The sequence below is a fragment of the Oryctolagus cuniculus genome, chromosome 6 (assembly GCF_051225735.1).
Source record: "Oryctolagus cuniculus isolate XC-2025 breed Fujian yellow rabbit chromosome 6, ASM5122573v1, whole genome shotgun sequence".
Classification (NCBI taxonomy): Eukaryota; Metazoa; Chordata; class Mammalia; order Lagomorpha; family Leporidae; genus Oryctolagus; species Oryctolagus cuniculus.
This window is the reverse complement of record NC_142872.1, coordinates 68,743,030-68,769,231: the sequence shown is the minus strand read 5'-3', so window position 1 is coordinate 68,769,231 and position 26,202 is coordinate 68,743,030. Positions and strand designations below refer to the sequence as shown.

Genomic DNA, 26,202 nt, shown 5'->3' with positions numbered 1-26,202 from the left:
AAGGAGAGGCAGAGAGAGAGAAGTCCTCCATCTGCTGGTTCACTCCCCAAATGACTGCAACAGCTGGAGCTGGACCAATACAAAGCCAGGAGCCAGGAGCCTCTTCCTGGTCTCCCACACAGGTGCAGGGGCCCAAGGGCTTGGGCCATCTTCCACTGCTTTCCCAGGTCACAGCAGAGAGCTGGATCGGAAGTGGAGCAGCCAGGACTCGAACTGGTGCATATGGGATGCGAACACTGCAGGCGGTGGCTTCACTTGGTATGCCACAGTGCTGGCCCCTGATAAATAATCTTAAAAATAAATACCAGAGGCTGGTGTTGTGGAGTAGCAGGTAAAGCTGCCATCTGTGGTGCCAACATCCCATATGGGCGCCAGTTTGTATCCCGGCTGCTCCACTTCCTGTCTAGCTCCCTGCTAGTGGTCTGGGGAAAGCAGCAGAAGATGGCCCAAATGTTTGGACCCCTGCCACCCACTTGGGAGACCCATTGAAGCTCTTGGCTTCAGCTTGGCCCAGCCCCAGCTGTTGCAGCCAATGGAGTATCTCTCTGTTGCTCCTTCTCTCTCTAACTTTGACTTTCAAAGTAAATAACCTTTAAAAATAAGTGAATTTTAAAAATAATACCAAGTTATTTAACATTGGAAAATTTTACATTTCCCTTTTGTTTCTTTCTTATATTATTATTTTAAAGTTACTTTATTTATTTGAAAGAGTTACAGAGAGAGGTAGAAACAGAGAGAGAGGCCTTCCATCCTCTGATTCACTCCCCAGATGGCCACAGTGGCCAGAGCTGAGCTGATCCGAAGCCAGGAACTAGGAGCTTCCTCCGGTCTCCTATGTGGGTGCAGGGGCTCAAGGACTTGGGCCATCTTCTACTGCTTTCCCAGGCCATAGCAGAGAGCTGGATCAGAAGAGGAGCAGCCGAGACTAGAACCAGCGCCCACATGGTGCTACAGGCCAGGGCTTTAACCTATTGCGCCACAGCGCCAGCCCCTTTTATATATATATATATATATATATATACACACACACACACATATATATATAATTATATATATAAATTTATATATATATAATTTATTTGAAAGTCAGAATTACACAGAGAGAGAAAGAGAGGCAGAGAGAGAGAGAGAAAGAGGTCTTCCATCCACTGGTTCACTCTCCAATTGGCTACAACAGCCGGAGCTGCGCCAGTCCGAATCCAGGAGCCAGGAGCTTCCTCTGGTTCTTCCCATGTGGGTGCAGGGGCCCAAGGACTTGGGCCATCTTCTACTGCTCTCCCAGGCCATGGCAGAGAGCTGGATCAGAAGTGGAGCAGCCGGGTCTCAAACCAGCGCCCATATGGGATGCCGGCAATGCAGGCGGCAGCTTTACCCGCTACGCCACAGCGCAGGCCCCCCTTTTATTTGTTAAACATGAATTTCCATTCCACCTTTGCCACAGAATCTCAGAAAGGGAGAGGGAGAGAGACACACAGAAGGAGCTATCTTCCACGAAGCTCTCCAGTGGGGCTGGGGGTGGGGGGTGTCTGTGGGCCCCTCAGACATAGGTGGAATGTCCTTTACAAGCAAGCTGTCAGCTGTGACTAGAAAGCCTGTCTCCAGTCCAACTGGTATCTCCCCGACTGACAGCTTCTTGTGCTGCAGGTGTGACCTTGCAGCTTTAAATCGCACCTTCAGGGTGGGTGCAGTCTTTCACCCAGAGCTGGCAGGGGAAGGGCTGAGCCCCTGGGGAGAATCAGACTGGTCCAGGAGATTCAGGCTAGCTTGTGTGATGTTGTGGCTTTAAATCACACCTCCAGAGTGGTTGCACTCTTTCAACCAGAGCTAGCAGACGAGGGGGCTGAGCCCCTAAGGAAATACACAGTCTCCAGGAGACCCCTGCTATCTCCATGAGCCCCAGGCCAATCAGCATACACATGTGAAACCCCCTGTCCAGTGGGCACCCCCAGTAGGAACCAATGAGCAGATAGTAATGCCTTAAAAACTCGAGACCCTTCCTCAGAGCCAGTGTCCTGCTCAGGCACTCCGCCTGCTCTCCTCTCCGACCAGATGCTTTCTCTGTCGCTTGCCAATCAAAAGTTTCTTTTCTGTCTAATAAAAGTTTCTGCCTCTTTGCAAATTGTCTCCCGGCTTTTTATTTCTATACTAAGCTGAGAAAAAGAACTCACGAGACTGGCTTCAGCAACCGCCTTCCCCTCCACAACTCATAACATTGCAGCTACTGATTCACTCCCCAAATGCCCACAACAGCCAGGCTGGACCAGGCTGAAGCCAGGAGCCAAGAACTCCACCCTGGTTTCCCACGTGGGTGTCGGGGCACACATACTTGGGCTGTTTTCCACTGCTTTTCCAGGCGCATTAGCAGGGAGCTGGGTAAGCAGCAAAGCAGCCAGGACTCCACAACTGGTACTCCGGTATGGGATGCCAGCATTGCAAGCGGCTTAACCCGTTGTGCCCCAGCACCAGCCCCTGTTCACAGAATCTTAACATTTGAGAGGCAGAGAGGTCTTTCATCCACTGGTTTACTCCCTAAGAAGCCGCAACAGCCAGAGCTGGGCCAATCTGAAGCCAGGAGCTTCTTCTGGGTCTCCCATGTGGGTGCAGGGGCCCAAGCACTTGGGTCATCTCCCATTGCTTTCCCAGGCCACTAGCAGGGAGCTGGGTCAGAAGTGGAGCAGCCAGGACTCAAACCAGCGCCCATATGGGATGCCGGCACTGCAGGCGGAGGCTTACCCTACTAAGCCACAGCATTGGCCCCTAAAATCTTATATTTTTTTTATAAAAAAGTGTTTTTGGTCATCCTGTTATAACTCAGCAAAAATATATAAATAAATTAAAATTCAATAAACTTTTATGAAAAAGCTCTAGATATATAAAAATTTTTCTTCTGGAATGAATTATCTTTGAAATAATTAGTAATACTGCAATGATAAAAAGGAACATTAATACAATTTTTTATTCTATTTATTTTTTTGACAGGCAGAGTGGACAGTGAGAGAGAGAGACAGAGAGAAAGGTCTTCCTTTGCCGTTGGTTTACCCTCCAATGGCCGCCATGGCCGGCGCACCGTGCCTATCCGAAGGCAGGTGCCAGGTGCTTCTCCTGGTCTCCCATGGGGTGCAGGGCCCAAGTACTTGGGCCATCCTCCACTGCACTCCCGGGCCACAGCAGAGAGCTGGCCTGGAAGAGGGGCAACCGGGACAGAATCCGGCGCCCCGATTGGGACTAGAACCTGGTGTGCCGGCGCCACAAGGTGGAGGATTAGCCTAGTGAGCCGCAGCACCGGCCCATTAATACAATTTTTTTTTAATATGCTTTTATCTTTTTTTATTTTTTATTTATTTTTTTTTTATTTTTTGACAGGCAGAGTGGACAGTGAGAGAGACAGACAGAGAGAAAGGTCTTCCTTTGCCGTTGGTTCACCCTCCAATGGCCGCCGCGGCCGGCGCCCTGCGGCCGGCGCACCGCGCTGATCCGATGGCAGGAGCCAGGAGCCAGGTGCTTTTCCTGGTCTCCCATGGGGTGCAGGGCCCAAGCACCTGGGCCATCCTCCACTGCACTCCCTGGCCACAGCAGAGAGCTGGCCTGGAAGAGGGGCAACCGGGACAGAATCCGGCGCCCCAACCGGGACTAGAACCCGGTGTGCCGGCGCCGCTAGGCGGAGGATTAGCCTAGTGAGCCGCGGCGCCGGCCTTAATACAATTTTTTAAGATTTATTTTATTTATTGAAAGAGTTACAGAGAGAGAGAGAGAGAGAGAGAGAGAGAGAAAGTCTTCCATCCTCTGGTCCACTCCCCAGATGGCTGCAACGGCTGGAGCTGCGCCAATCCAAAGCCAGGAGCAAGGAACTTCTTCTGAGTCTCCCATGTGGGTGCAAGGGCCCAAGGACTTGGGCCATCTTCCACTGCTTTCTCAGGCCATAGCAGAGAGCTGGATCAGAAGTGGAGCAGCCAGGAATCAAACCGGGGCCCATATAGGATGCCGGCGTTGCAGGCAGCGGCTTTACCCACTACACCATAGCGCCAGCCCCAATACAATTTTTATAATTATTATCATCCATAAATCTTTTGAGTTGCAGCTCTTAGCTGAATGATGCTGGTTTTTATCAGTAGCCTCTATCTGTAGATAGATATATATAATTTCCTGCTAAAATAAAATAGAATTCAGCATCAATTTTTGTCCTGTTTTGTTTTTTATAGGTGTGATCCCTGAGAAACCTAGTTCACATAAATTAAAAATAGGAGAGTTTTGTTATTGCAGTGTATTTTATCTTTGACCTCTTTCCAAATTATGTACCCCAAATCAGCTTGCTGTAGTACCAAAAATTTTTTTTGGTTCTTTTATTTTTGTTCTAAGCAAATATTTGAAAATAAATCATCTTATTTTATTTTATTTTATTTTATTTTATTTTATTTTTGACAGGCAGAGTGGACAGTGAGAGAGAGAGACAGAGAGAAAGGTCTTCCTTTTTGCCATTGGTTCACCCTCCAATGGCCGCTGCAGCCAGCGCGCTGATCCGATGGCAGGAGCCAGGTGCTTCTCCTGGTCTCCATGGGGTGCAGGGCCCAAGTACTTGGGCCATCCTCCACTGTACTCCCGGGCCACAGCAGAGAACTGGCCTGGAAGAGGGGCAACTGGGACAGAATCCGGCGCCCTGACTGGGACTAGAACCCAGTGTGCTGGCGCCACTAGGCGGAGGATTAGCCCATTGAGCCATGGTGCCGGCCGAAAAATCAATCATCTTACAAAATGAAGCAACATAGGCATATTAAAGGCATTTCTCAACTTAGCAAACAATAGTTGCTATTCTTAAGCACTCTGTTTAAGATTTATTTCTTTTAAAAATCTATTATGTATTTGAAAGGCAGAGTTAGAGAGTGAGGAGAGACAGAGAGCTAACTTCTGTCTGCTGGCTCACTCCCCAAATGGCCACAGTGGCAGGGCCAGGCCAAAGCCAAGAACCTGGAACTCCACCTGGGTTTCCCAGTTGGGTGGCAGGGGTCCAAGTACTTAAGCCATCTTCCATTGCATTCCCAGGCTCATCAGCAGGAAGCAGCTAGGACTTGAACCGACATTCAAATGGGATCCCAGTGTTGCAGGCAGGATCTCAACTTAAGGTGTGTGCCACATCGCTGGCCCCAGGCACCTTATTTTTCAGAATATGCAGAATGGTTGGGGTAAATATCACTATTTTACTACACCATTACCAATACAATACTTTTTTTAAGATTTATTTATTTATTTGAAAGAGTTACACAGAGAGGTAGAGAGAGAGAGAGGTCTTCCATCCACTAGTTCATTCACGAAGGGCCAGAGCTGTGCTGATCTGAAGCCAAGAGCCAGGAGCTTCCTCCGGTCTCCCACGCGGGTGCAGGGGCCCAAGGACTTGGGCCATCTTCTACTGCTTTCTCAGGCCATAGCAGAGAACTAGATCAGAAGTGGAGCAGCCAGGATTTGAAGCGGTGCCCATATGGGATACCAGCACTGCAGGCAGCGGCTTTACCTGCTACGCCACAGCACCGGCCCCAATACAATACTTTTTGACAAAAGGTTTATCATGTCATTCAGGTCCATTTTCACCAGAAACTCAGAGCTGTGGTTTTAGGTCATTTAATTTATGGGAAATGTCCATCAGGGTAATGGCACATCTTAGGGATGCCTGAAACCATGGATAACAACACATCCAATGAGTCTATGCCTTATACACTATATTTTTTCTCATACATCCAGATGAGAAAGTTTAATTTATAGATTAGACACAATGAGATATTAACAATAATAAAATATAACAATTATATATTGTGGCAAAGGTTATTTAAAACTTATGAGTTGTTTTTTTTCTGGAATTTTCCATGTAATATTTTCAGACCTTTTCAGGGTTGACCTCAGGTGACTGACACTGCAAAAAGTGAGACTGTGGCAGGGGTAGGGGCTATTGTAAAGAGATGTGATTGTTTTCAACCCTGATAGGCATCCCTAAGATGTGCCAAGACATCTCTCAGTGAGAGATCTTTTCACATGTTGTGACTTGATACAGCATCAGGGCAGGTTTAATCTCCATGTGTTACAAGATAATTTTTTTATTTTATTTTATTTTATTTATTTGAGAAGTAGAGTTACAGAGAGAGGGAGAGAGAGAGAAAGGTCTTCCATCCACTGGTTCACTCCCCAGAATGCCACAATGGCAGGAACTGTGCCAATCCAAAGTGGATGCAGGGGTCCAGCACTTGGACCATCTTCCACAGCTTTCCCAGGCCATAAGCAGAGAGCTGGATTGGAAGAGGAACAGCTGGGTTTCGAACTAGTGCCCACATGGGATGCTGGTGCCACAGGCGGAGACTTAGCCTACTATGCCACAGCACTAGCCCAAGACCTTTTTTTTTTAAAAAAAGATTATATAAAAAATGTTATTTATTTGAAAGAGTGACAGAGAGAGGGCAGGAGAGACAAAAATCTTCCATCCATGGTTCCCTCCCCAAGGGGCCCCAATAACTGGTGCTAGGCGAAGCTGAAGCCAGGAGCCAGGGACTCCATCCTTGTCTTCCATGTGGGTGGCAGGGGCCATCTTCTGCTACCTTCCCAGGCCCATTAGCAGGGAACTGGACCAGAAGTGGAGCATCCAGGACTCAAACAGGCATGCCAGTATGAGACACTGGTGTCACAGGCAGCAGGTCTGGGACAGAAGAAAGCTGCCACCTGCATGTGACCTCCAGGGGCACTGAAGCCCACTTGGCCATAATAACAATAGATAGAGCAAGGGCTGGCACTGTGGCATAGTGGGTAAAGCCACCGCCTGCAGTGCTGGCATCCCATATGGGTGCCAGTTTGAGTCCCGGCTGCTCTACTTCCCATCCAGCTCTCTGCTATGGCCTCAGAAAGCAGTAGAAGATGGCCCAAATCCTTGGGCTCCTGCACCTGCATGGGAGACCCAGAAGATGCTCCTGTCTCCTGGTTTTGGATCAGCACAGCTCCGGCTGTTACAGCCAATTGGGGAGTGAACCAGCAGATGAAAGACCTCTCTCTCTCTCTCTCTCTCTCTCTCTCTCTCTCTCTCTGCTCTCTGCCTGTCCTTTTCTCCCTGTGTAACTCTTTCAAATAAATAAATAAATAATTAAAAATAAAAACAACAGAGCACCTTGTTGATGCTTCAGAGGGGGATTCTGGCTTCCCACTCCCCCATCACCTGAGGCAGGCATTGCCATGTTCCTTCTCTCAGCTTCTTTTGCAGATGACTAAAGCAGAGAGAAGAATGTACAAGCTTAGGCACCTGGCCAGAGGCCAATATGCAGCTGCCCCTGGCCCTTGCCCCCACCCCCCTACACCTGACTCCTCTTCCAGCCAACTCCAAAACACCCTCATTCAACAGAGCAGTTCTGGAGACCCGAGTTTGCAACCCTCATCCTGTCAGCAGGTTCTGTGTTCTCGTTCCTTCAGTCCAAATCCTTGTCCTCATTGTTCTGATCTGGTACCACAGTAACACTAGGAGACAGTGAGATCTGGGACGTTGGGCTGTAGATGTCTAGCCTAGCAGTGAAGACCCCAGCATCCCGTATCAGAGCGCCTGGGTTTGAGTCCTGACACCAGTGCCCACTCTAGCTTCCTACCATTTGACACCATGGACGGCCACAGGTGATGGCTGCAAGTGCGAGGGTCCCTGGCACTCACATGAGGGATCCAGATTTGAGTTTTCTGCTCCTGGCTTTGGCCTGGTTCAGCCCTGGCTGTTGAAGGAATTTGAGGAGTGAACCAGCAGATGGACACTAGCCTGACCTCACAAAAACTTTTAATTTCCCTATACAAGAAAAGATGTTTAACTTCTGTAGTAATTAGCTGCAAACTAAAGCAATCCGATCTCCCCACTGCAGCCCAAGTGGCAAATAGTTGAGTGTTAACACTGGTACAGCATTTGGGGTCTGAATTTTTTGAATTTGTAGGATCCCAGTTTCTTGGTAAGCACTTATCAGATACCAGATGTTGGCTGTAGGCAGACTCAACTATCAAAACGAAGCGACGAGATTAATGGAACTGAAATGGAAACAATAGTTGAATTCTTTACAGTCTAACGATTTTACAAAAAAATTGCAAAACTCGACTTGCCACCAGTCGAGTTAGAATCAGGAATGTAGTGCAGGACGCTTTCCTGCAGGGCCTGGGACTGTCGCCGTCGGATCAAGCATAGGGTCGGATGCCTTTTGGGAAGGGTAGCGACCTGTCCCCTTGGGACCTGAGCAGGCAAAATGGCGCCCGCGCGCTCCGTGGGCGTGGCCTAATGGGTGTGTTGCGGAAAGGGATAGTTCGGGAACGGAACGTTCTCCCAGAACGCTCTTCTGGGTTGGGGCAGGACTTCCTGGAGTCTCCGCCCTTCTATTGGCTGCAAATGGAATACCGAGCGTGGGAGGGACCAATCGCGGCAAGTCTCGGTTGAGCCGTCGCCTTAGTAACGCTCATAGCCGAGTGGGAGAGCTTCTAGAGTCGGAGGCCCGTGGTCTCTTTTGACCTAGAGGCAGGACGGTGCCGGTGGTCCTGGGCCTCCGGAGACCAAAAACCGGTTGGCTACGAACCCCAGTGGCTCTCCTGCCAGCGCTGGCGTGCCCTGAGCAGGCTGCCTGGCCTGTCCTCCCTCCTTTACCCAGCGACCGCCTCATCTCCGACCACACTCCGTCCGCTGACGAAGCTGTCCTTGTCGCGCAGCGTCCAAGGGCCAGATGATGGAGGAGCGAGCCAACCTGATGCACATGATGAAACTTAGCGTGAAGGTCTTGCTGCAGTCCGCCCTGAGCCTGGGCCGCAGCCTGGACGCCGACCATGCCCCCTTGCAGCAGTTCTTCGTGGTGATGGAGCACTGCCTCAAACACGGGCTGAAAGGTGCGCTGGGGGGCGTGCGGGGGCGTGGGGCCCGGCCGGGTCTCTGCGCGCATTTCCTCCCGGTGAGAGCACCTGCAGGGTACGGAGCAGAGCCCCTGAGCAGGCGCGGCTCCAGAGCCCGCTGCCCGTGGCAACATGCAAACCTCCTAGGCAAGTTTTCGTCTTCTAGTAGCCACGTTTGTAAGAAGGGCAAAAGGACAGGGGTGAAGTTAGTTTGAACGTATTTCATTGAACCCAATATATCCAAAGCGGTGTTGGTTGACACGTACTCACTCAGTAGTCAAAAGCCTTGCTAGTGAAGAGTTTACGTTCCTTAACCAAGGCTTAGAGACCACACTTTGAGTTCCTGAGTTAGGTTCTGCAAGTTCTGAGCGCTCAGTGGCACGTGGGCAAGTGACTGCCTTGGACAGCACAGGCCTGGGATAAGACAGACAAACACGGAAACAGACCTGATGACAGCACTGCGAATTCAGGGAAGCAAAACGGGCGCGGCGATAGAATCAAGGAAGGAACCTCTCAGCCAGGTGAAAGGTGAGATGTGCACTGAGCTCTAACAGAAACAGCAGCCATCCTTGCGTAGGCTTGGAACGAGCGTTGCTACCGCGGCGCGCAGTAACAACAGAAGCAGACAGGTGCAGGGTTGGCTGGAGGAAGACTGCAGGGGCTCCAGAGAAAAGGGGAGCGAGGTCACAGTGAGAAATGGATTCTATTCTAAGCATGTTTGAAGGACTTTAACTGAGGGAGAAATGAGACCCAACTTGGATTTTTAAAAGAATGTCCAACTACGTTGATAACAGATTGTAAGGGTATGGAAGTGACGATATTAGGGTCCGGGTGAGAGAGAGTAATGATCTGAGACATCAAGCCTTGGTTTTACCATCAAAAGGGGGCAAGGGTTTGGAAAGATTTCTCCGGTAGCTGTGTGAGACACTCACTTCCTTCGCTGGGCAGAACATGCTTGGAGGAACGTCGCGGGTCAGACAGAGAAGCTGTTGTTGGAGGGAGGGAGGGCCAATTCCCACTGGCCCTCTCCCTGTCCACAGCCTGAATCGGAGCTGAGGCAGTGGGACTCTGCAGCTGCCTCTTGGCTTCTGGGAGCGAGCCTGTGGGCCCTGGAGAAACTTTGCAGACTGTTCTCATGAATAACCCTTTTGTTTTCCCTTTTAGTTAAGAAGAGTTTTATTGGCCAAAATAAATCTTTCTTTGGTCCTTTGGAGCTCGTGGAGAAACTTTGTCCAGAAGCGGCAGAGATAGCTACTAGTGTCAGAAATCTGCCAGAATTAAAGTGAGTGAGAAGTAGTTCACGTCGGTTTCTCAATTCCTTACTAATACAGCTCTTTCTCATGTGGAGCAAACTGTAGCGTGAGGCACACAGATGCGAGCCCCAGCTCTGCTGCTTGTTGTTCACATGGTCTGGAGCCAGATTGGCCCCCTCTCTCTGCCTCAACATGGGCACCGTGCGTCCTGCTCGCCACCCTGGCTCAGTGCACTGAAAAGTGTCACGGACAGAGGAAAGGGAATCCTTGCTACACTCCCGCAAGCTCTGCTTCGCATACATCCGGCCACGTTTCTGAAAAATACGCTTTTAGATAGATTTTAGATTCCAGGACGAGGGATACTTGTAAATAGACCAGGACCCGAAAATCATTTTCCCTGTCTGGATTTGCCTTGAGAACTCCAAATTAAAAGCTGGCCAGAACACCAATAAGGTGGCATTGTAGAATCTGACGCTTAGAAGGGGCCATAGGGCCCCTGGAACTGATTTCATACAGCCCTGCGCAGACTGCTCTGCGGAGGACAGGGCCTGTCCCGGTGGAGCCAGCCTAATCCATTTGCAGAGGATGACCACAGCCATGACCCCATGTGCCTGCCGAACGCCAGGCCTTGCGCCAAGGACGTCCCTCTTCATTCTGAGTCCGCCACCATGACCCTCTAGGATAGCTGTTGGCGTCCCCACTCCCAAGTGCGGGAGGTGAGATGGAGAGCCGTGCAGCGACTTGCCTGTGGTCCCTGAGCAAGTGAGTGGCGGAGCTGAACTCTGAATCCCACAGACCCCATTGCTGCTGAGCCCTGTACACTGTTCTCAAGATCTGATGCCAACCTGCTGTCCCTGCCCCCAGTTCGGTCCTCCAGGCCTCTGCCTCGTCGGTTTAAAGCTCTCTGCCCGTGTCTGCCTCATTTATTGGCTGAGCTCTTTCATGAGGTGTCCCCCTGCTCCCCTCCAGTCTTCTGCCTGCTTTCTTTAGCCGGTCTTTATATGAACAGCCTCCCGTCCCCTTCCTGACCATCTCACTCTCCCAAGAGTTAAAGCGCCCCGACAGAATGCTCAGTGTTTGCTGATTTGAGCTGAACCAGGCTTCCTTATCGTAACACGCCAAGTGTTTTTGAAGTTTTGCTGTGCTAACCCCGAGCTCACTTGGCTAAGTGCACCACCTGTTTCCCCATTGATTCCGCAGGGTGCTAAACAAGCGGCAGGCTTACGTGAGGGAAATCCTCGCCCTGTCACCAGAAGGGAAGTCCGTGGCAGTCCCTGCCCTTGACACCTTGGGGAGAAGTAGCCCCTTGGGAGCCACGTGGGCAAGGGCCGCTCTTCTGCTTCCTAAAGAGCTGCCATGTTTTCACTGTTTCATGAAATAGTAACAGAAGCTCTAAAGTGCCTAAGGTATTTTGGAAGTTATGACGTGTTTCTTGAGGGAGCCGAACAGTGGAGGATGGTGTATTTCCAGGTGTTGCAAAATGTGCAGGATGAATTTTGCATCCTGAAAGTAGTATCTATAGAGTTTTAACTCCCTCATCTGAAAGAGTCACCCTGAGTCTTTCCATGTTCATGCCTTGGTTTATTAGTGGATGTAACTTTACATGATAAATACCAATATCAAATATTGGCACTTAAACCCAGACAAAGCATCTGTCTTTCTGAAAGTGAGAGTAGCCTTTCTGATTGCCTAATTTTAATCAGACAGATGGAGAAGATTTCTGTTTCCATGTTATCCCATCCTAGGCGTCAGGTTGCAATCATTTTGGGGGCAGCTGGAGACCATTCAACAGAATTACAGAGGTGTCTGCCCTTTGACCCTTTGACCCAGCAATGCCACTTCTCGGCATTTTGTCCTAGTTTTAACGCATGAAAGAGTCATGTGCAGAATTATCTATTGTCCTCTGGGTACTGATACGCAAAGATTTTTTTTTTTAAGATTTATTTATTTATATGAAAGAGTTACAGAAAGAGAGGGAGTGACAGAGCCTCTACCGGTTTACACCCCTGTGTAAATGGCCACCGTGTAGTGCTGGGCCAGGCCAAAACCAGGAGCCAGGAGCTTTTTCCAGGTCTCCCACGTGGGTGGCAAGTGCCGTACACTGCTGCTTTCCCAGGCACATTAGCAGGGAACTGGAGTGGAGCAGCCGGGACGCAAACTGGTGCCCATATGTGATGCCAGCTTCGCAGGCTGTGGCTTGACCCACTTTACCAAAACGCCGGCCCCTGGAAAGATTTTTAAGGTGACCAACATTCAGTGAAATAAGCAAGTTGCAGAAGAGTATGTGTAATGTTAATTTTGTTGTAAAAAGAGAAAAATAAGATTTTGTATTTATACTTGTTTTATATATATATATACACATATAAATATATATATATATAAATAAATAAATGTTTTGGAAGTGAACCTCAACTAAGAACGCTATTAATGTATGGGGAGCAGAAAGACGGGGAAGTGGAGAGAGTGTTGTGACTGTGTACCTTTTCATACTTTGTGGTTCTTCAACCAAGTGATGGTATTGCCCATTCGACAGGATGTATTAAAACTGTACATTCTATTGTGTAGCCTTTTTTCCACTCAATATTAGACATTAAGCCTGTTCCCTTGTCAAATATTGGTTCACAGTATTGAAAGATTGACTGTTTTTTGTTTCTTCTTGGTTTTATTTCTCTTTTTCACAGTATAGTATGCTAGATGGAAATAGCCCGCTGTGCTAGAGCCATCTGTTTAAGCCGGCTTCGGGCTTTGTGATTGTCTTCATGTTCTGAGCGCTGCGGTGACCATCCCCAGATGTACAGCGCTGTGCCCAGCCTGGCTGATTCCCTCAGGCTGTAGTGGTAGATGGAGAATTTTCCTCACCTGCCTTGTAGCAGAGCTGTGCTAGTTCACGGGTCAGCCTCGTTTCTCACGCTGTGCCAACACTGAAATCCCCCCTCCCCCTACTTTATTTCCTTTCTAACTCTGCCTTAACAGCATTTATTTTGAGTGCATGAGTGTGTCCCAAAATCTTTTTTATTAATGAGGTGAACCCTTCTGCACCTGGCTCCTAGTTTCAGAGGGTGCACTCTGACCCTGAGGGCTCTTTTGGGTGGATGATTGCCTACAGCGTTGACTGCCTTCTTGAGTGTTAGAATTGCAGCTCCTCTGCTCAGGGTGGAGCCTTTTTTCCCTTAAACAGTTTCAGGTTTATAATTGGGAGGTTTTTTTTTTTCCTCCTTTTAATATTTAACGCAAGCCTTTGGCTCGCATAGCAGGGCAAATGTACATAACACAACTGACCTGTACCCTTAAAATGGTCAAGATGAACGTTCTGTTGTGTGTTTTTTTACTTTTAAAAATAAAGCAACAACTTGAACCTTTGAGTTAGTGCATTGAAATCTCAAGAGATGTTAGCACTTTAACAACTATTATAGTCTATGTCATTTGAAAGAATGTTCATTCATATACAAATCTAACCTAATACACATTTTTCATGACCTTTTTCTCAAGAGCCTTTATGCACCTGTGTTTCAAACACTTTTGCACCAAAATAATGATCTAACTCCATTTTCCACAAACTTGCTGAACTATCAGAGGAGTGTAGTGTCCTTGGCCTCCACCTGCCAGGCAGTACCCACCCCTCAGCATACCCCAGAGCTGCTGTTCTTACCCTGTTCTCTGTGTTCACAAATGTGGGGGGACATGTCTGTCTCACTGGGAAATCCGTGTTTTTCCTGGATCCATTGTTGCTGTTATGCCACAATAGTTTGATTCTCTGTTTGAATTCTAGGACACCTGTGGGGAGAGGCAGAGCTTGGCTTTATCTTGCACTCATGCAAAAGAAACTGGCAGATTATCTGAAAGTTCTTATAGACAATAAACATCTGTTAAGGTATTTCATCTCCTATTTCTGCTTATCTTTTGCCTTGTAAAGAATTAGAATCTGGTTCTATACATCATTTTGAATTAAAAGTGTGTAACGTTCATAGTTTGTATTCAGATTATTTTTATCTACTTGAAAGGCAGAGAAACAGAAAGGGATAGACAGAGATCTTCCATCTTCTGGTTCACTCCCAAATGCTGGCAGCAGTCAGGGCTGGGCCAGGTCAAAGGCTGGATCCTGGAACTCCCTGGCCTCCCACATGAATGGCAGGTACCCAAGTAGTTGAGCCATCATGCTGTCTCCCAGGTTGCACGTTAAAAGGAAGTGGAAGTTGGAAGCAGAGCAAGGCTCGTTAGTATGAGGTATGGCCATCCCAAGCAGCATCTTAACAGCTGCGCCAAATGCGTTTTCTCAAGTTATTAATCTTAAGGATTCAGTGGCTTAGTTTTAAAATAGTAGTATTTCGTGTTTTTGACCACTAAAATCTGAAAGTCATTATGAAAATTCATAAGACTTTTCATTTTGAAAACAATTTTCAAAAATATCAGCACCCAAGATTAGATAACTGAATTTCAGTGAAATGGTATTTATTAAATTGGCTGGTAATGAGAAAAATTACTTTTAGAAAAGTGAACAGTTTCATAGTTTCGTATTTTTAAAGATTATTTTATCTATTTGAAAGGCAGGGAATCAGGGGGAAAGGGAGAGACAGAGATCTTCCATCTGCTGGTTCACTCCCCAAATGGCCACAAAACTAGGAGGAGGAACTCCATGGGTAGCAGGGTCCAAAGACTTGGGCCACTTTCCACTGCTTTCACAGGCACATTAGCAGGGAACTGAGTCAGAAACAGAGTGTCTGGGACTCAAACTAGTACCCTTATGGGATGCCGGCGTCACAGGCAGCAGCTTAACCCACTGTGCCACAATGTGGCCCCAGTGACCAATTTTACAATATAAAAACCTTGGTTTTCATTTTTTTGTTTAATTTTTTGAAGGTCTGTTTGTTTATTTGAAAAGCAGAGGTACAGAGAGGCAGAGAGAGAGAGAGCTCTTCCATCCACTGGTTCACTCCCTAGTTGACTGAAACAGCTGGAGCTGCGCCAATCCGAAGCCTGGAGCTTTTTCCGGGTCTCCCATGTGGGTGCAGAGGGCCAAGGACTTGGGCCCTCTTCCACTGTTTTCCCAGGCCATAGCAGAGAGCCAGATTGGAAGTGGAGCAGCCAGGTCTCGAAGTGGAGCAGCCAGGTCTCGAACTGGCACCCATATGGGATACCAGCACTGCAGGTGGCAGCTTTACCCACTGTGCCACAGCACCAGCCCCTAAAAACCTTATTCTTCTAAGTGAGCCTACCTATGTTATCTGTTTTAGGATTACACATCCAGTTTATAAAATTTTATGTTTCTTAGCAAGTATAAACTAGCTGTAATTGAAATTTATGACTAGCTCATTTTTGTTGCTTATAACTCCAAAATTAAATAATCATTATAACAGGAATTTTCCTAGACTAATAATTTACAAGAGAAGAATCTCTTTAGAGTCCGTTCTCTTGTCTGAGATAAGAGTACAGCACGGCCTAAAACCCAAGCCTTTTGGGGCTTTCAAGTCACGGCTTATCACTGAACATATCTTTATGTGATAAATATTGATTTCAGATATTTCAGAGTTTGTATTTTGAGTAGTTACATGAGTAACTTTGAGACACAGATTTTTTTCTCATGAACTAATTATTAAGACAAGTTCTCAGCGCCACCCCACCTCCCCACCCCCACTGGCCTGGGTGCCACTGGATTTGGTAAACCAGCAAATCCTTGGTAACCAGAAGTCCGGGCTATGGTGAGTGGGAGGTGAGGAAGTAAAAGCGAACATCACCCAGTGAAACGCGAGAAAGGGGGAAGAGTCCCTTTGTGGTGGGAAGAGCTGCGGAATACCATTTCCTGTTTATGTGAGTGTACGCGTAGAAGTGGCTCAGAGCATCGTGGAAGACAGGAGAGCAGAAAGCAGTGTCCAGGAGAGGATCAGGTGCACACAGAGGAGCTGAGCCTAGGCAGAGGCCGCTCATAGCCGCAGGAAGAGAGCAGAGGGCAGAGAAGCAGAGCAGCGCTCACAGTGGTGGCAGGAAGTGAGAGGAAGAAAGGGAGTTGTCTGCTGGGAGTCGGGATGCCAGGGCGGGGGTGGTGAGGCAGGAGTGAGGGCGCTTCTGAGGGGCTCCCTGTGCCATCCTCTCCTTCAGTGAGTTCTACGAGCCCGAGGCACTCATGATGGAGGAAGAAGGCATGGTGATTGTCGGCCTGCTGGTGGGACTCAATGTTCTCGATGCCAATCTCTGCCTAAAAGGAGAAGACTTGGATTCTCAGGTAAAACGGTATTCTGATGCTAGGAGAATCTCCAGGCAGGTGCTGACCCTGAGGAAGGGGTAGAGGGCAAAGAGCCACGTGCCAGAGGACCGGGCCACGCATTGTACTGGGGCACAGGAGAAGCACAGGGAAGGGTGGAAAGGTCACGCGGACAGATGCACACATGGGAGGCAAGCGTGCTTCAGAGCAGGTAACAGTTGTCCATGCTGGCATGTAGACTGCCCAGTGAGTGAGCTGAAGTTGAGGTTCGGCCCCACTGGTAGGCCATGGATGCCATGGATGCCACGGCTGCCGTGCCAAAGGGTGTAACGTTCAGCCGTCGAGCATGGGAAAAGCTGATGGAGGTTTTAAGTGCTGTGCTGAGATGACCAGAGCTGGCTTTGAGAATGCTCACTCTAGCAGCCGTTCGGGTGATGACTTCAAAGTGGCCAAGATTAAAGACGGCCAAAACATGGAGTCTGGGCTGGAAGCCCCAAAAGGTTGGCTGTGGGGAGTAAGAATACGGAATCAGGAGGGCTTGGGGGAATGAGGTTGATAAAGTGACAGGAAGGCGCAGGGTCAGCTCTCTTGGGATGACCGGGGCCCCCGAGTGGGCACTGTAAATGTCTGTGAAGGAACAAACCCCCCTCTTTAGGGCGTTGATGGCCATGGCTGGACCTCTGCCAGCATGGACCTGAGGAACCTACATTTTCCTAATCTCTCCATGCCCCGGTCAACTATTTGTTCATAACCTCCCTTTTCATAAATAGCTTTGTTGTTATGCATGTTGGAAATTTCTCGGAAAATACAGACTGTGGTATTTTTGAAAAGAAACTAAACAGCATCCATCGTCCCTTTGCTCCAGGACAGTGGATCCCTGTTAGGTTCTGGTGTATGTCCTTCCTGCACGTGCATGAAGGCGTCTGTGTGGGTGCGTGTGTTCATGTGTTTCAGAGTGAGACATTTGGAGTTTTCATACTGTGATTATGCCACACTTTTGCAGGTTTTTTTTTTAAATTTAGCAGATTTATACTCCACTTTAAATAACTACAGAATGTTCATTTTTAATGTGCCAAAATTTAACCAGTGCTTCATCAATTTAGGTTGCTTCCATTTTTTAACAACAATATTGAAACATCCTTATATCTCTTTGTAGCCTTGTCTGTTTATTTCCTTAGCATTAATTTTGGGATTGTTGTGTTGAAGTATACACATTCTATATTTTAAAGCTTATTTTTACTTGAAAGGCAGGCAGGCAGGGATCTTCCGTCCACTAGTTCACCTCCTCAAATATTTCAGACAGCTCAGGCTGGGCCAGGCTGAAGCTGGGAGCCGGGAGCTCAGTTGGGGTTTCCCCTGGAGATGGCAGTGACCCGAGTATTTGAGCCGTCACCTGCTGTGTCTCAGGGTACACATCAGCAGGAAGCTGGGTTCAGAGGTGGAACTCCCATGTGAGACGCACCAGCTTCACTGCTGCACAGACGGGCAGCCCAGCTTTGTACATTTTCACAGATGCTGTAAAACTGATGTGCAGAAAGGGCTTCCGTTCTGCACAGCCACAGGCAGTGTGTCAGGGCCCGTTTCCTCTTGCCAGCACAGGGAGCGATGAGGACTCTTGGTCTTCAGTCTGACAGACAAAGCAGCTCATCATCCCAGATTTACTTTAAAAGACTTATTTATTGGGGCTGGTGCTGTGGCGCAGTGGGTTAACGCTCTGGCCTGAAGCGCCGGCATCCCATACGAGTGCCAGTTCAAGACCCAGCTGCTTTACTTCCAATCCAGCTCTCTGCTATGGCCTGGGAAAGCAGTGGAAGATGGCCTAAGACCTTGGGCCCTTGTACCCATGTGGGAGACCCAGAGGAAGCTCCTGGCTCCTGGCTTCAGATTGGCATAGCTCCAGCCGTTGCGGCCGATTGGGGAGTGAACCAGAGGATGGAAGACCTCTCTCTCTCTCACTCTCTTTCACTGCCTCTCCTCTCTCTGTGTAACTCTGACTTTCAAATAAATAAATATTTTTTAAAAAGATTTATTTATTTACTTGAGAGAGCTACAGAGAGAGAGAGGAAGAAACAGAGAAAAAGGTCTTCCATCCTCTGGTTCGCTCCCCAAATGGCTGCCAACAGGCGGAGCTGGGCTGATCAGGAACCAGGAGCTTCTTCTGGGTCTCCCATGCGAGTTCAGGGGCCCAGGCACTTGGGTCATCTTCTGCTGCTTTCCCAGGCCATAGCAGAGAGCTGGATCGGAAGAGGAGCAGCTGGGACACGAACTGGTGCCATATGGGATGCTGGCGTCACAGATGGAAGCTTAGCCCACTATGCTGCAGCACTAGCCCCTCAAATTTACATTTTTGAGAAGCAGGGAGGTCAGGTTTGGTTTTTTGGTTTGTTTTTTGGAAGGCAAAAAGACACAGAACTTCCATTCACTGGTTCACTTCCCAAATGCGCACAACGGCCAAGGCTGGGCCAGGCCAATGCCAGGAGCTAAGGACTTAGTCCAGGTGTCTCACGTGAGTGGCAGGGGCCCAGTTACTTCAGCCTTCGCTGATGCCTGTCAGTTGGGCCATCCTGCCAGGTCTGTGTTAACAGAAATGAGTCAGAACTGTAGGTGGGTATGAAATGCAGGTACTGGATGTAGATGATGTGAACGCCTTAACTACTAGTACAGACACCCACCTCGGGTATTTTTGCATGCTTTATTTGCCAGTAGCAGTTGAGTTTTTGTGACTACCTGTTCATATCCTCTGCCTGTTTTCCCAAGTTTTCAGTCTTTATCTGCTTCTTCACTGTAGATTAAGGATATTGTTCCTTGGTTGGAATTTCTGTCTGGATTCTCAGGGAGTAGTTTTCTCTGTAGAATTTTGTATTTATTTATTTATTTATTTATTTATCTATTTTTATAATCATACTTTGCAGCTTTTATTTTTATTTTACTTTTTAAGATTTATTTATTTATTTGTTTATTTGAAAGGCAGCATTACAAGAGGGAGGGAGGGCCAGCGCCGCGGCTCAGTAGGCTAATCCTCCACCTTGCGGCGCCGGCACACCGGGTTCTAGTCCCGGTCGGGGCGCCGGATTCTGCCCTGGTTGCCCCTCTTCCAGGCCAGCTCTCTGCTATGGCCAGGGAGTGCAGTGGAGGATGGCCCAAGTGCTTGGGCCCTGCACCCCATGGGAGACCAGGAGAAGCACCTGGCACCTGCCTTCGGATAGGCACGGTGCGCCGGCCATGGCGGCCATTGGAGGGTAAACCAACGGCAAAGGAAGACCTTTCTCTCTGTCTGTCTCTCTCACTGTCCACTCTGCCTGTCGAAAAAAAAAAAAAAAAAAAAAAAAGAGGGAGGGAGAAACAGAGAATCTTCCATCCTCTATTTCATTCCCCATATGGCCTCAATGATCCAGGCAGGAGCTCTGAGCTGCTTCTGCATCTCCCACGTGGGTGCAGGGGCCTAAGCACTTGGGCCATCATCCACAGTCATGTTAGCAGGGAACTGGATTGCAAGTGGAATACCCGGGTCCTGAACCAGCGCTCATATGGGATGCCGGCGTCACAGGCGGCAGCTTTATGCACCACACCACAACATCCAGCCCCTCCTTTATATTTTCTAAGATACTGTGCTTTGAAAGTCCCTCCTACCTTAAAAATTAGCCCAATTTTTAAAATCAGATGTGTATTTTTTGCATTTAAATAATTCATTTTGACACAGTGTGAAGTGGAAATCTAGATTTCTCTTACAAATAATAAGTCCATTTTCTCAATATCACTTATTAAATGTCGTTTTTCTAGCAATTTGAAATTCTACCTTTATTGTGTATGAAATGTCTATAATGTGCTTAGGTTTATTTCTGATCTGTTCTGTTCAGTCCCTAGATCTCTTGTCCTATGTCAGCAGCTCATTCTTTTAATCACTGGAGCAGTATAAGATGTTTTACACCCTGGGAATTAACTTCAGCCTGCTTTGTTGTACTTCTTTTCAAATATTTCTAGGCTGTCCAGTTTACCTGGTGAACTTGAACATCATTTTTCCAAATAATAAAAGCTCCATTTGGGATTTATATTAGTTAATAGATGGGATTGAATACCCTGGTCCGTTCTTATCTTGAATGGCAGTTGTTTTCATATGTCATCTAATTAAAATTAACCTGTGGGCAAGTGTTTAGTCAGATAGTTAAAACACTTGCATCCACATCGGAATGCCTGGATCTGATTCCTAGCTTCAGTTCCTGACTAATGCAGATCCTTGGAGGCAGCAGATGTAACTGGGTTCCTGCAATCCAGGAGGGAGACCTGGATTGAGTTCAGCCCTGCCAGTGCAGGAATTTAGGGAGTGAACCAGCAGATGGGAGTTTCTCTCCTCCTTTTCCCCCCTCTCTGCTCCCCCAAACCTGCCTCTTAAATTAATAAGTAAAATTAACCTGAAACTCCAGTTAATTTTTAGATGGAAAGAGCCTTCAAACATCCGTTAGTATATTTGCTGTTGACAGCTGAGGGATCCTTTCTTCTGATTAGGGAGTACTGTTCTATTCCAGTTTACTTTTGTGTTTTTATTAAAAATACATATCAGGGGACTAGTGTTGTGGCATAGTGGGTAAAGCCACCACCTACAGTGGTGGGTGCTGGTTCGTGTCCCTGCTGCTGCACTTCCATTCCAGCTCCCTGCTAACAGCCTGGGAAAAGCAGTGGAAGATGGCCCAAATGCCTGGGTCCCTGCTACCCACATGGGAAACCTGGAAGAAACTCCTGGCTTTGGCCTGGCCATCGTAGCTGTCTGGGGAGTGAACCAGTGGAGGGAAGATTCTCGCTCCCTTTCTCTGTAATTCTGACTAAAACACATGTTGAATACTAAGAGCATCAATTGGCAAGGCATATCTGTATTTAACCCTAAATATAACTGGGTTAATTCATAGATTTCTCATTTTAATATCATTCCTATATTCCTAAAGTAAGTCTCCTTGGCTTATCTGTTATTCTTTTAGTGTACCTTTGTATTTCATATGTGTGTGTATGTGTATGGTTTTTTTGGATTTTTTTTTAAAGATTTATCTATTTATTTGAAAGAGTTTCAGGGCTGGCATTGTGGTATAGTGGGTAAAACTGCCGTCTACAATGTCAGCATCCCATTTGGGCACCAGTTCAAGTCCTGGCTGCTCCACTTCTGATCCAGCTCCCTGCTAATGTATCTGGGAAAGCAGTGGAGGATGGCCCAAGTGCTTGGGTCCTTGTACCCACGTGAGAGACCCAGAAGAAACTCGAATCTCTTTCCTTTAGACTGGATCATTGTGGCCATCTGGTGAGTGAACCAGCAGATAGAAGATCTCTCTGCCTGTAAACTCTTCCTTTCAAATAAATAAATTTTTAAAAAGAAAGAGTTTCAGAGAGAGCAGTTTCTATCCACTGGTTCATTCCCCAGATGTCTGCAACAGCCACGAGCCAGGAGCTGCTTCCAGGTCTCCCACATGTCCTAGACCATCAGCAAGGGAGCTGGATCAAAAGTGGAGCAGCCAGGACTCGAACCAGTGCTCATGTGGGATGCCGGTGCTGAAGGCAGCAGTTTACCCACTATACCACAAAGCCAGCCCCTCCAGTTTATCTTATGAGGCTAAAATAATCCTGACCCTGAAGAGTGCCAAAGACAGTATAGAAAAGAGAGTTTCATTTAAAATCAGACACGCAAAAATTCCAAGAAACAAAGGGCTGACATTTTGGTGGCTGCTTAACTTACTGTACCACAATGCTGGCCCACCACTTAAAATTTTAACCTGAAACTCTACATATCACGCAAATTGATCCACTGCATTCTTTGTTGCAACTGGATATGGTTCTGCGATCCGACTATAACATGACTGATGTAAATTTTTCCCCATAGACAGGCATTTAGGTTGCACCCAGTTTTTCTATATTTCAAATAGGAATGGTGTCACTTACACTTGAGCACCGTATTTCCTGCCAGAGGTCTTGATAAGGTGTGTGAGGTGTCTTGTTCCCCTTCAGTTCCCAGCAGAGTGGGAGAATTTTTCCCTGAGATACTGATCTGACCATTTCACCACAAATGGGGAAGAAGGACTCAGAAATTAAGTCACTTTAGTCTAGAGATCCAGCTCTCTCTTAATTTTAAATCCAAACATTGTTGATTTTTGTAAATAGCAGAATTACTGAATAAACACAGAAAACTAACATTAACGAGGTGGTAAATTTTAGAATGTTCTCAAATTCTGAGTGTTTTCATTAGTTGATACTCTCAGGGTTTTGTTCATTTTTAATTGACACATAGCCATTGTCTGTGTTTTGGGGTTTTTTATTTATTTATTTATTTTTATTTTTTTATTTTTTTTTTTTTGGCAGGCAGAGTTGGACAGTGAGAGAGAGAGAGAAAGGTCTTCCTTCTGTTGGTTCAACCCCCACATGGCCACTAAAGCCGGCGCACTGCGCCGATCCGAAGGCAGGAGCCAGGTGCTGGCTGTAGGGCCCAAGCACTTGGGCCATCCTCCACTGCCTTCCCAGGCCACAGCAGAGAGCTGGATTGGAAGAGGAGTAACTGGGACAGAATCCGGCGCCCCAACCGGGACTAGAACCCGGGATACCGGCACTGCAGGCAGAGGATTAGCCTAGTGAGCCGTGGCGCCAGCCTCATTGTCTGTGTTTTTGCATACAGCGTGACAGTTCAGTGCATGTACACAGTGTATAATGATCAGATCCGGGTCACTGGCACATCCATCACCTCTGACATTTATCATTTGTGTGTGTTGGGAACACTCAAAATCCTCTCCACTAGCTAACATTGTCCAGCTTGGTATCATTACAAGTTACTCCTCCCGTGCAGCTTCTCCCTTGTTCTGCTCACCACGCTCTGCATTCCTCCTTTAGTTCTGGTTTTTAGTCAGTTTTTCTTTCAAAAAGGTGGGCTAGTTTTCTTTTGGTTTGTTCCATTGATTGCCATTCTTCAGAGCTGATTAGCCTAACTAAATGTGCACAGGAATGGTAAGTGCCCTGAATTTTAAAGACGGTAAGGTTTGTGGAAAGTGGAAAATGGTATTTTTGACTTTGTGTGTTTTATTTCTGTCAGGTTGGAGTGATTGACTTTTCCATCTACCTCAGGGATGTGCAGGATCTTGACGGAGGCAAAGAGTAAGGGCTCTGGGTGCTGTTGTTCTGTGGCTTTGCGCTCTGAAAAGTCTTGTCCGTTCCCTGAGTTAGGCTCCTTTTCTTCCACACAGTAAAGGCAGGGCCATGTGCCACTTTCAGAGCCCTTTGCTTATGGTAGATGGCTGTCCCCACTAGAGGCCCTGCCACTGTGTCCCCATTGTTTACCCTGGGACCATGCACGTGTTGCTCAGCTGTGGCTGTCTTTTGGTTTCTTGAAGACATTGGTACCGTGACAAGGTGATATGAAGGTTGGGAAGACAAAGTATTACCTATGAATTTAAAAGGCTCCCTTTTTCTGCTCTTTTTCAAAGACATGAAAGAATTACTGATGTCCTTGATCAAAAAAATTACGTGGAAGAACTTAACCGGCACTTAAGGTAAGACACACTTCTTGGGTCTGGTGTTGTTCCGGTTACGTGCTGTGTATCCTGTCATTGCTTCACGGCACTTTTCTGAGCTGCCGTGTATTTATAACACGTTTTTCAAACCAAGAAAAGTTATTCAAGCAACATGTGTCCAGACAGGATGAGTGTGATTTCTTCTTGATAAAGCAGCTTTTGGAAGTCTTTGGTTCTTTGTGCAGTTAGACAATCCAGAGAGGTAAATCCATTAAACCTTCCCTCTGCGCCCCCGGCCGTGACTGCACTGTTGCTGCTGGGAATCAGCATACAGCCCTTGGGGCAGGAAAGGAGGATTGAAAGCCACCGAACTAAGCCTTCCAGAGCAGTGGCACAGCACTCGCAGGCATCTTTGTCTTGACTAAAATTTCAGGTGGAAAGCTGCTGACATGTGTGTTTCATGAAACATTAATCCTTGAAGGTGTTGATGGGCCGTGAGGGACTCTTGGGGGGACACATTCTCTCTTTTTTTTATATTTATTTATTTTTTTGAAGGTCAGAGTTACACAGAGAGAGGAGAGGCAGAGAGAGAGAGAGGTCTTCCATCTGCTGGTTCACTCCCCAGTTGGCCGCAATGGCTGGAGCTGCGCCGATCCGAAGCCAGGAGCCAGGCACTTCTGGGTCTCCATGTGGGTACAGGGGCCCAAGGACTTGGGCCATCTTCTGCTGCTTTCCCAGGCCATAGCAGAGAGCTAGATCAGAACAGGAGCAGACGGGACTCAAACTGGTGCCATATAGGATGCCAGCACTGCAGACGGTGGCTTTACCCGCTACGCCATGGCGCCAGCCCCAGGGGAGACACATTCTCTGGGACCCCCTTCTGGAGCGCACATTAGTCATTAACAGTGCTGCACAGGAGCAGCCTCTCTGGCCCCCAAAGCCGATGAAACAGGCTAGGAAGTTGGCTTGTTGTTCCCGACATGCTTGAGGAGATGCAGCTCCCTCCCTGTCAGCTTGGCTGCTGTGTTGGGGCTTTCTTGATTGATACCTAGTTTGAGAGTTTTTATAAGGAACAGATGCATTTTAGCATCATTAAGGTAACCATTTTTTATCCGTGTATCTATTGATGAGATGTATTCTTTTGTTGGTTTGTGTTTGTGTGGTGTGTGTGTGTTTTGAAGGGCAGACAGAGAAAGATCTTCCGTCTGCTTGTTCACTCTCCAGAGACCTACAACAGCCAGACGGGGCCAGGCTAAAGCCAGGAGCCCAGAATTCAATCCCGATCTCCCACACAGGTGGCAGGGACACAAGTACATTGTGGGGAGCAGCCGGACTAGACTGAGTTACTGGAATTAAGACTTATTCTACCTGCACCCCATGGGAGACCAGGAAAAGCACCTGGCTCCTGGCTCCTGCCAGGATCAGCGCGGTGCGCCGGCTGCAGCGGTGGCCATTGGAGGGTGAACCAGCGGCAAAGGAAGACCTTTCTCTCTGTCTCTCTCTCACTGTCCACTCTGCCTGTCAAAAAAAAAAAAAAAAAAAAAAAAAAAAAGACTTATTCTATGCATCTGCTCTCCCACAATATGGCGCTGGGAGAGAAGTAAACAGCTTCCGCACAGCTGCCTCCAGTTCAACTAATAAACTGTAGGACTTGCTCCTGATTGGAGGAGAGCAGCGTACTTGGCGTGTGGGCAGCCGAGTTAGGATTGGCGGAGGAGGATTATAAAGGAGGAGAGAGACGGCATGCACTAGGAACATCTATGGGGAACATCTAAGGGAACCTGTGCAGCCCCCGAGAAGAGCCGGCCGGCGGTGTGCCGCTCCCCTGCGGAAGTGGGGAATGTGGCCAGGGGGAACTGCCCTTCCACGGAGGTGGAAGGGATAGTAGCCAACCCGGGAAGAACCAGCAGCAAACCCGGGGAGGGCCGAGCAGACGAAAGAACAGCGCAGGGTCTTGTGTCGTTCCCCCATGAAGACGGGGAGCGACATACATGAGGCATCACCTGCTGCCTCCGAGGATGAGTTTTAGCAGGAAGCTGGATCAGAAGCTAAGGAACCAGGGCTGAGCCAGGCCCTCTGGGCTGTGATGCAGGCGTGCCACGTGGCCCAGATGTGATGTGTCCTGTTGCCAAGGATGGACTCAGCAGACCAGTTGTTGATCTCACCATCCTGTAAATGTTGTGTTTCCTTTCTTGAGCATGGCATCTGGATTAAGCAGCTTCACAGAATGAATTCATCTACTTTGCCGTATTTTTGTACTTGGGAACAGCTTCTAGTTGCAGGCATTATTTTCTCCTTAAAAATGTGAAGCTTGGGGGTTGGCATTGTGGTGTAGCAGGTAAAGCATCCCTTGTAGGTGCCAGTTCATGTCCTGTCTACTCCACTTCTGTCCAGCTCTCTGCTAGGGGCC

At 47.9% G+C, this 26,202-nt stretch overlaps 1 protein-coding gene across 4 annotated transcripts in view; it reads left to right on the top strand.

Moving 5' to 3' along the window:
- The window catches only part of RUFY1 (RUN and FYVE domain containing 1), a 55,543-nt gene that overhangs the window by 5,510 nt on the left and 23,831 nt on the right, over positions 1-26,202 (top strand). For 3 of the 4 annotated variants that reach the window (XR_016236479.1, XR_016236480.1, XM_002721301.6), the window contains exons 2-7: positions 8,692-8,865; positions 10,033-10,150; positions 13,891-13,992; positions 16,215-16,338; positions 23,375-23,436; positions 23,766-23,831. Coding sequence is in view for 2 of the 4 variants with exons in the window: in XM_002721301.6 (XP_002721347.1) it covers positions 8,692-8,865; positions 10,033-10,150; positions 13,891-13,992; positions 16,215-16,338; positions 23,375-23,436; positions 23,766-23,831 (646 nt within the window). In the remaining 2 variants the exon portion in view is untranslated. Of the gene's footprint in view, positions 1-8,397; positions 8,866-10,032; positions 10,151-13,890; positions 13,993-16,214; positions 16,339-23,374; positions 23,437-23,765; positions 23,832-26,202 lie in introns of those variants that run through there. The other variant, XM_089336237.1, reaches the window with a different exon arrangement.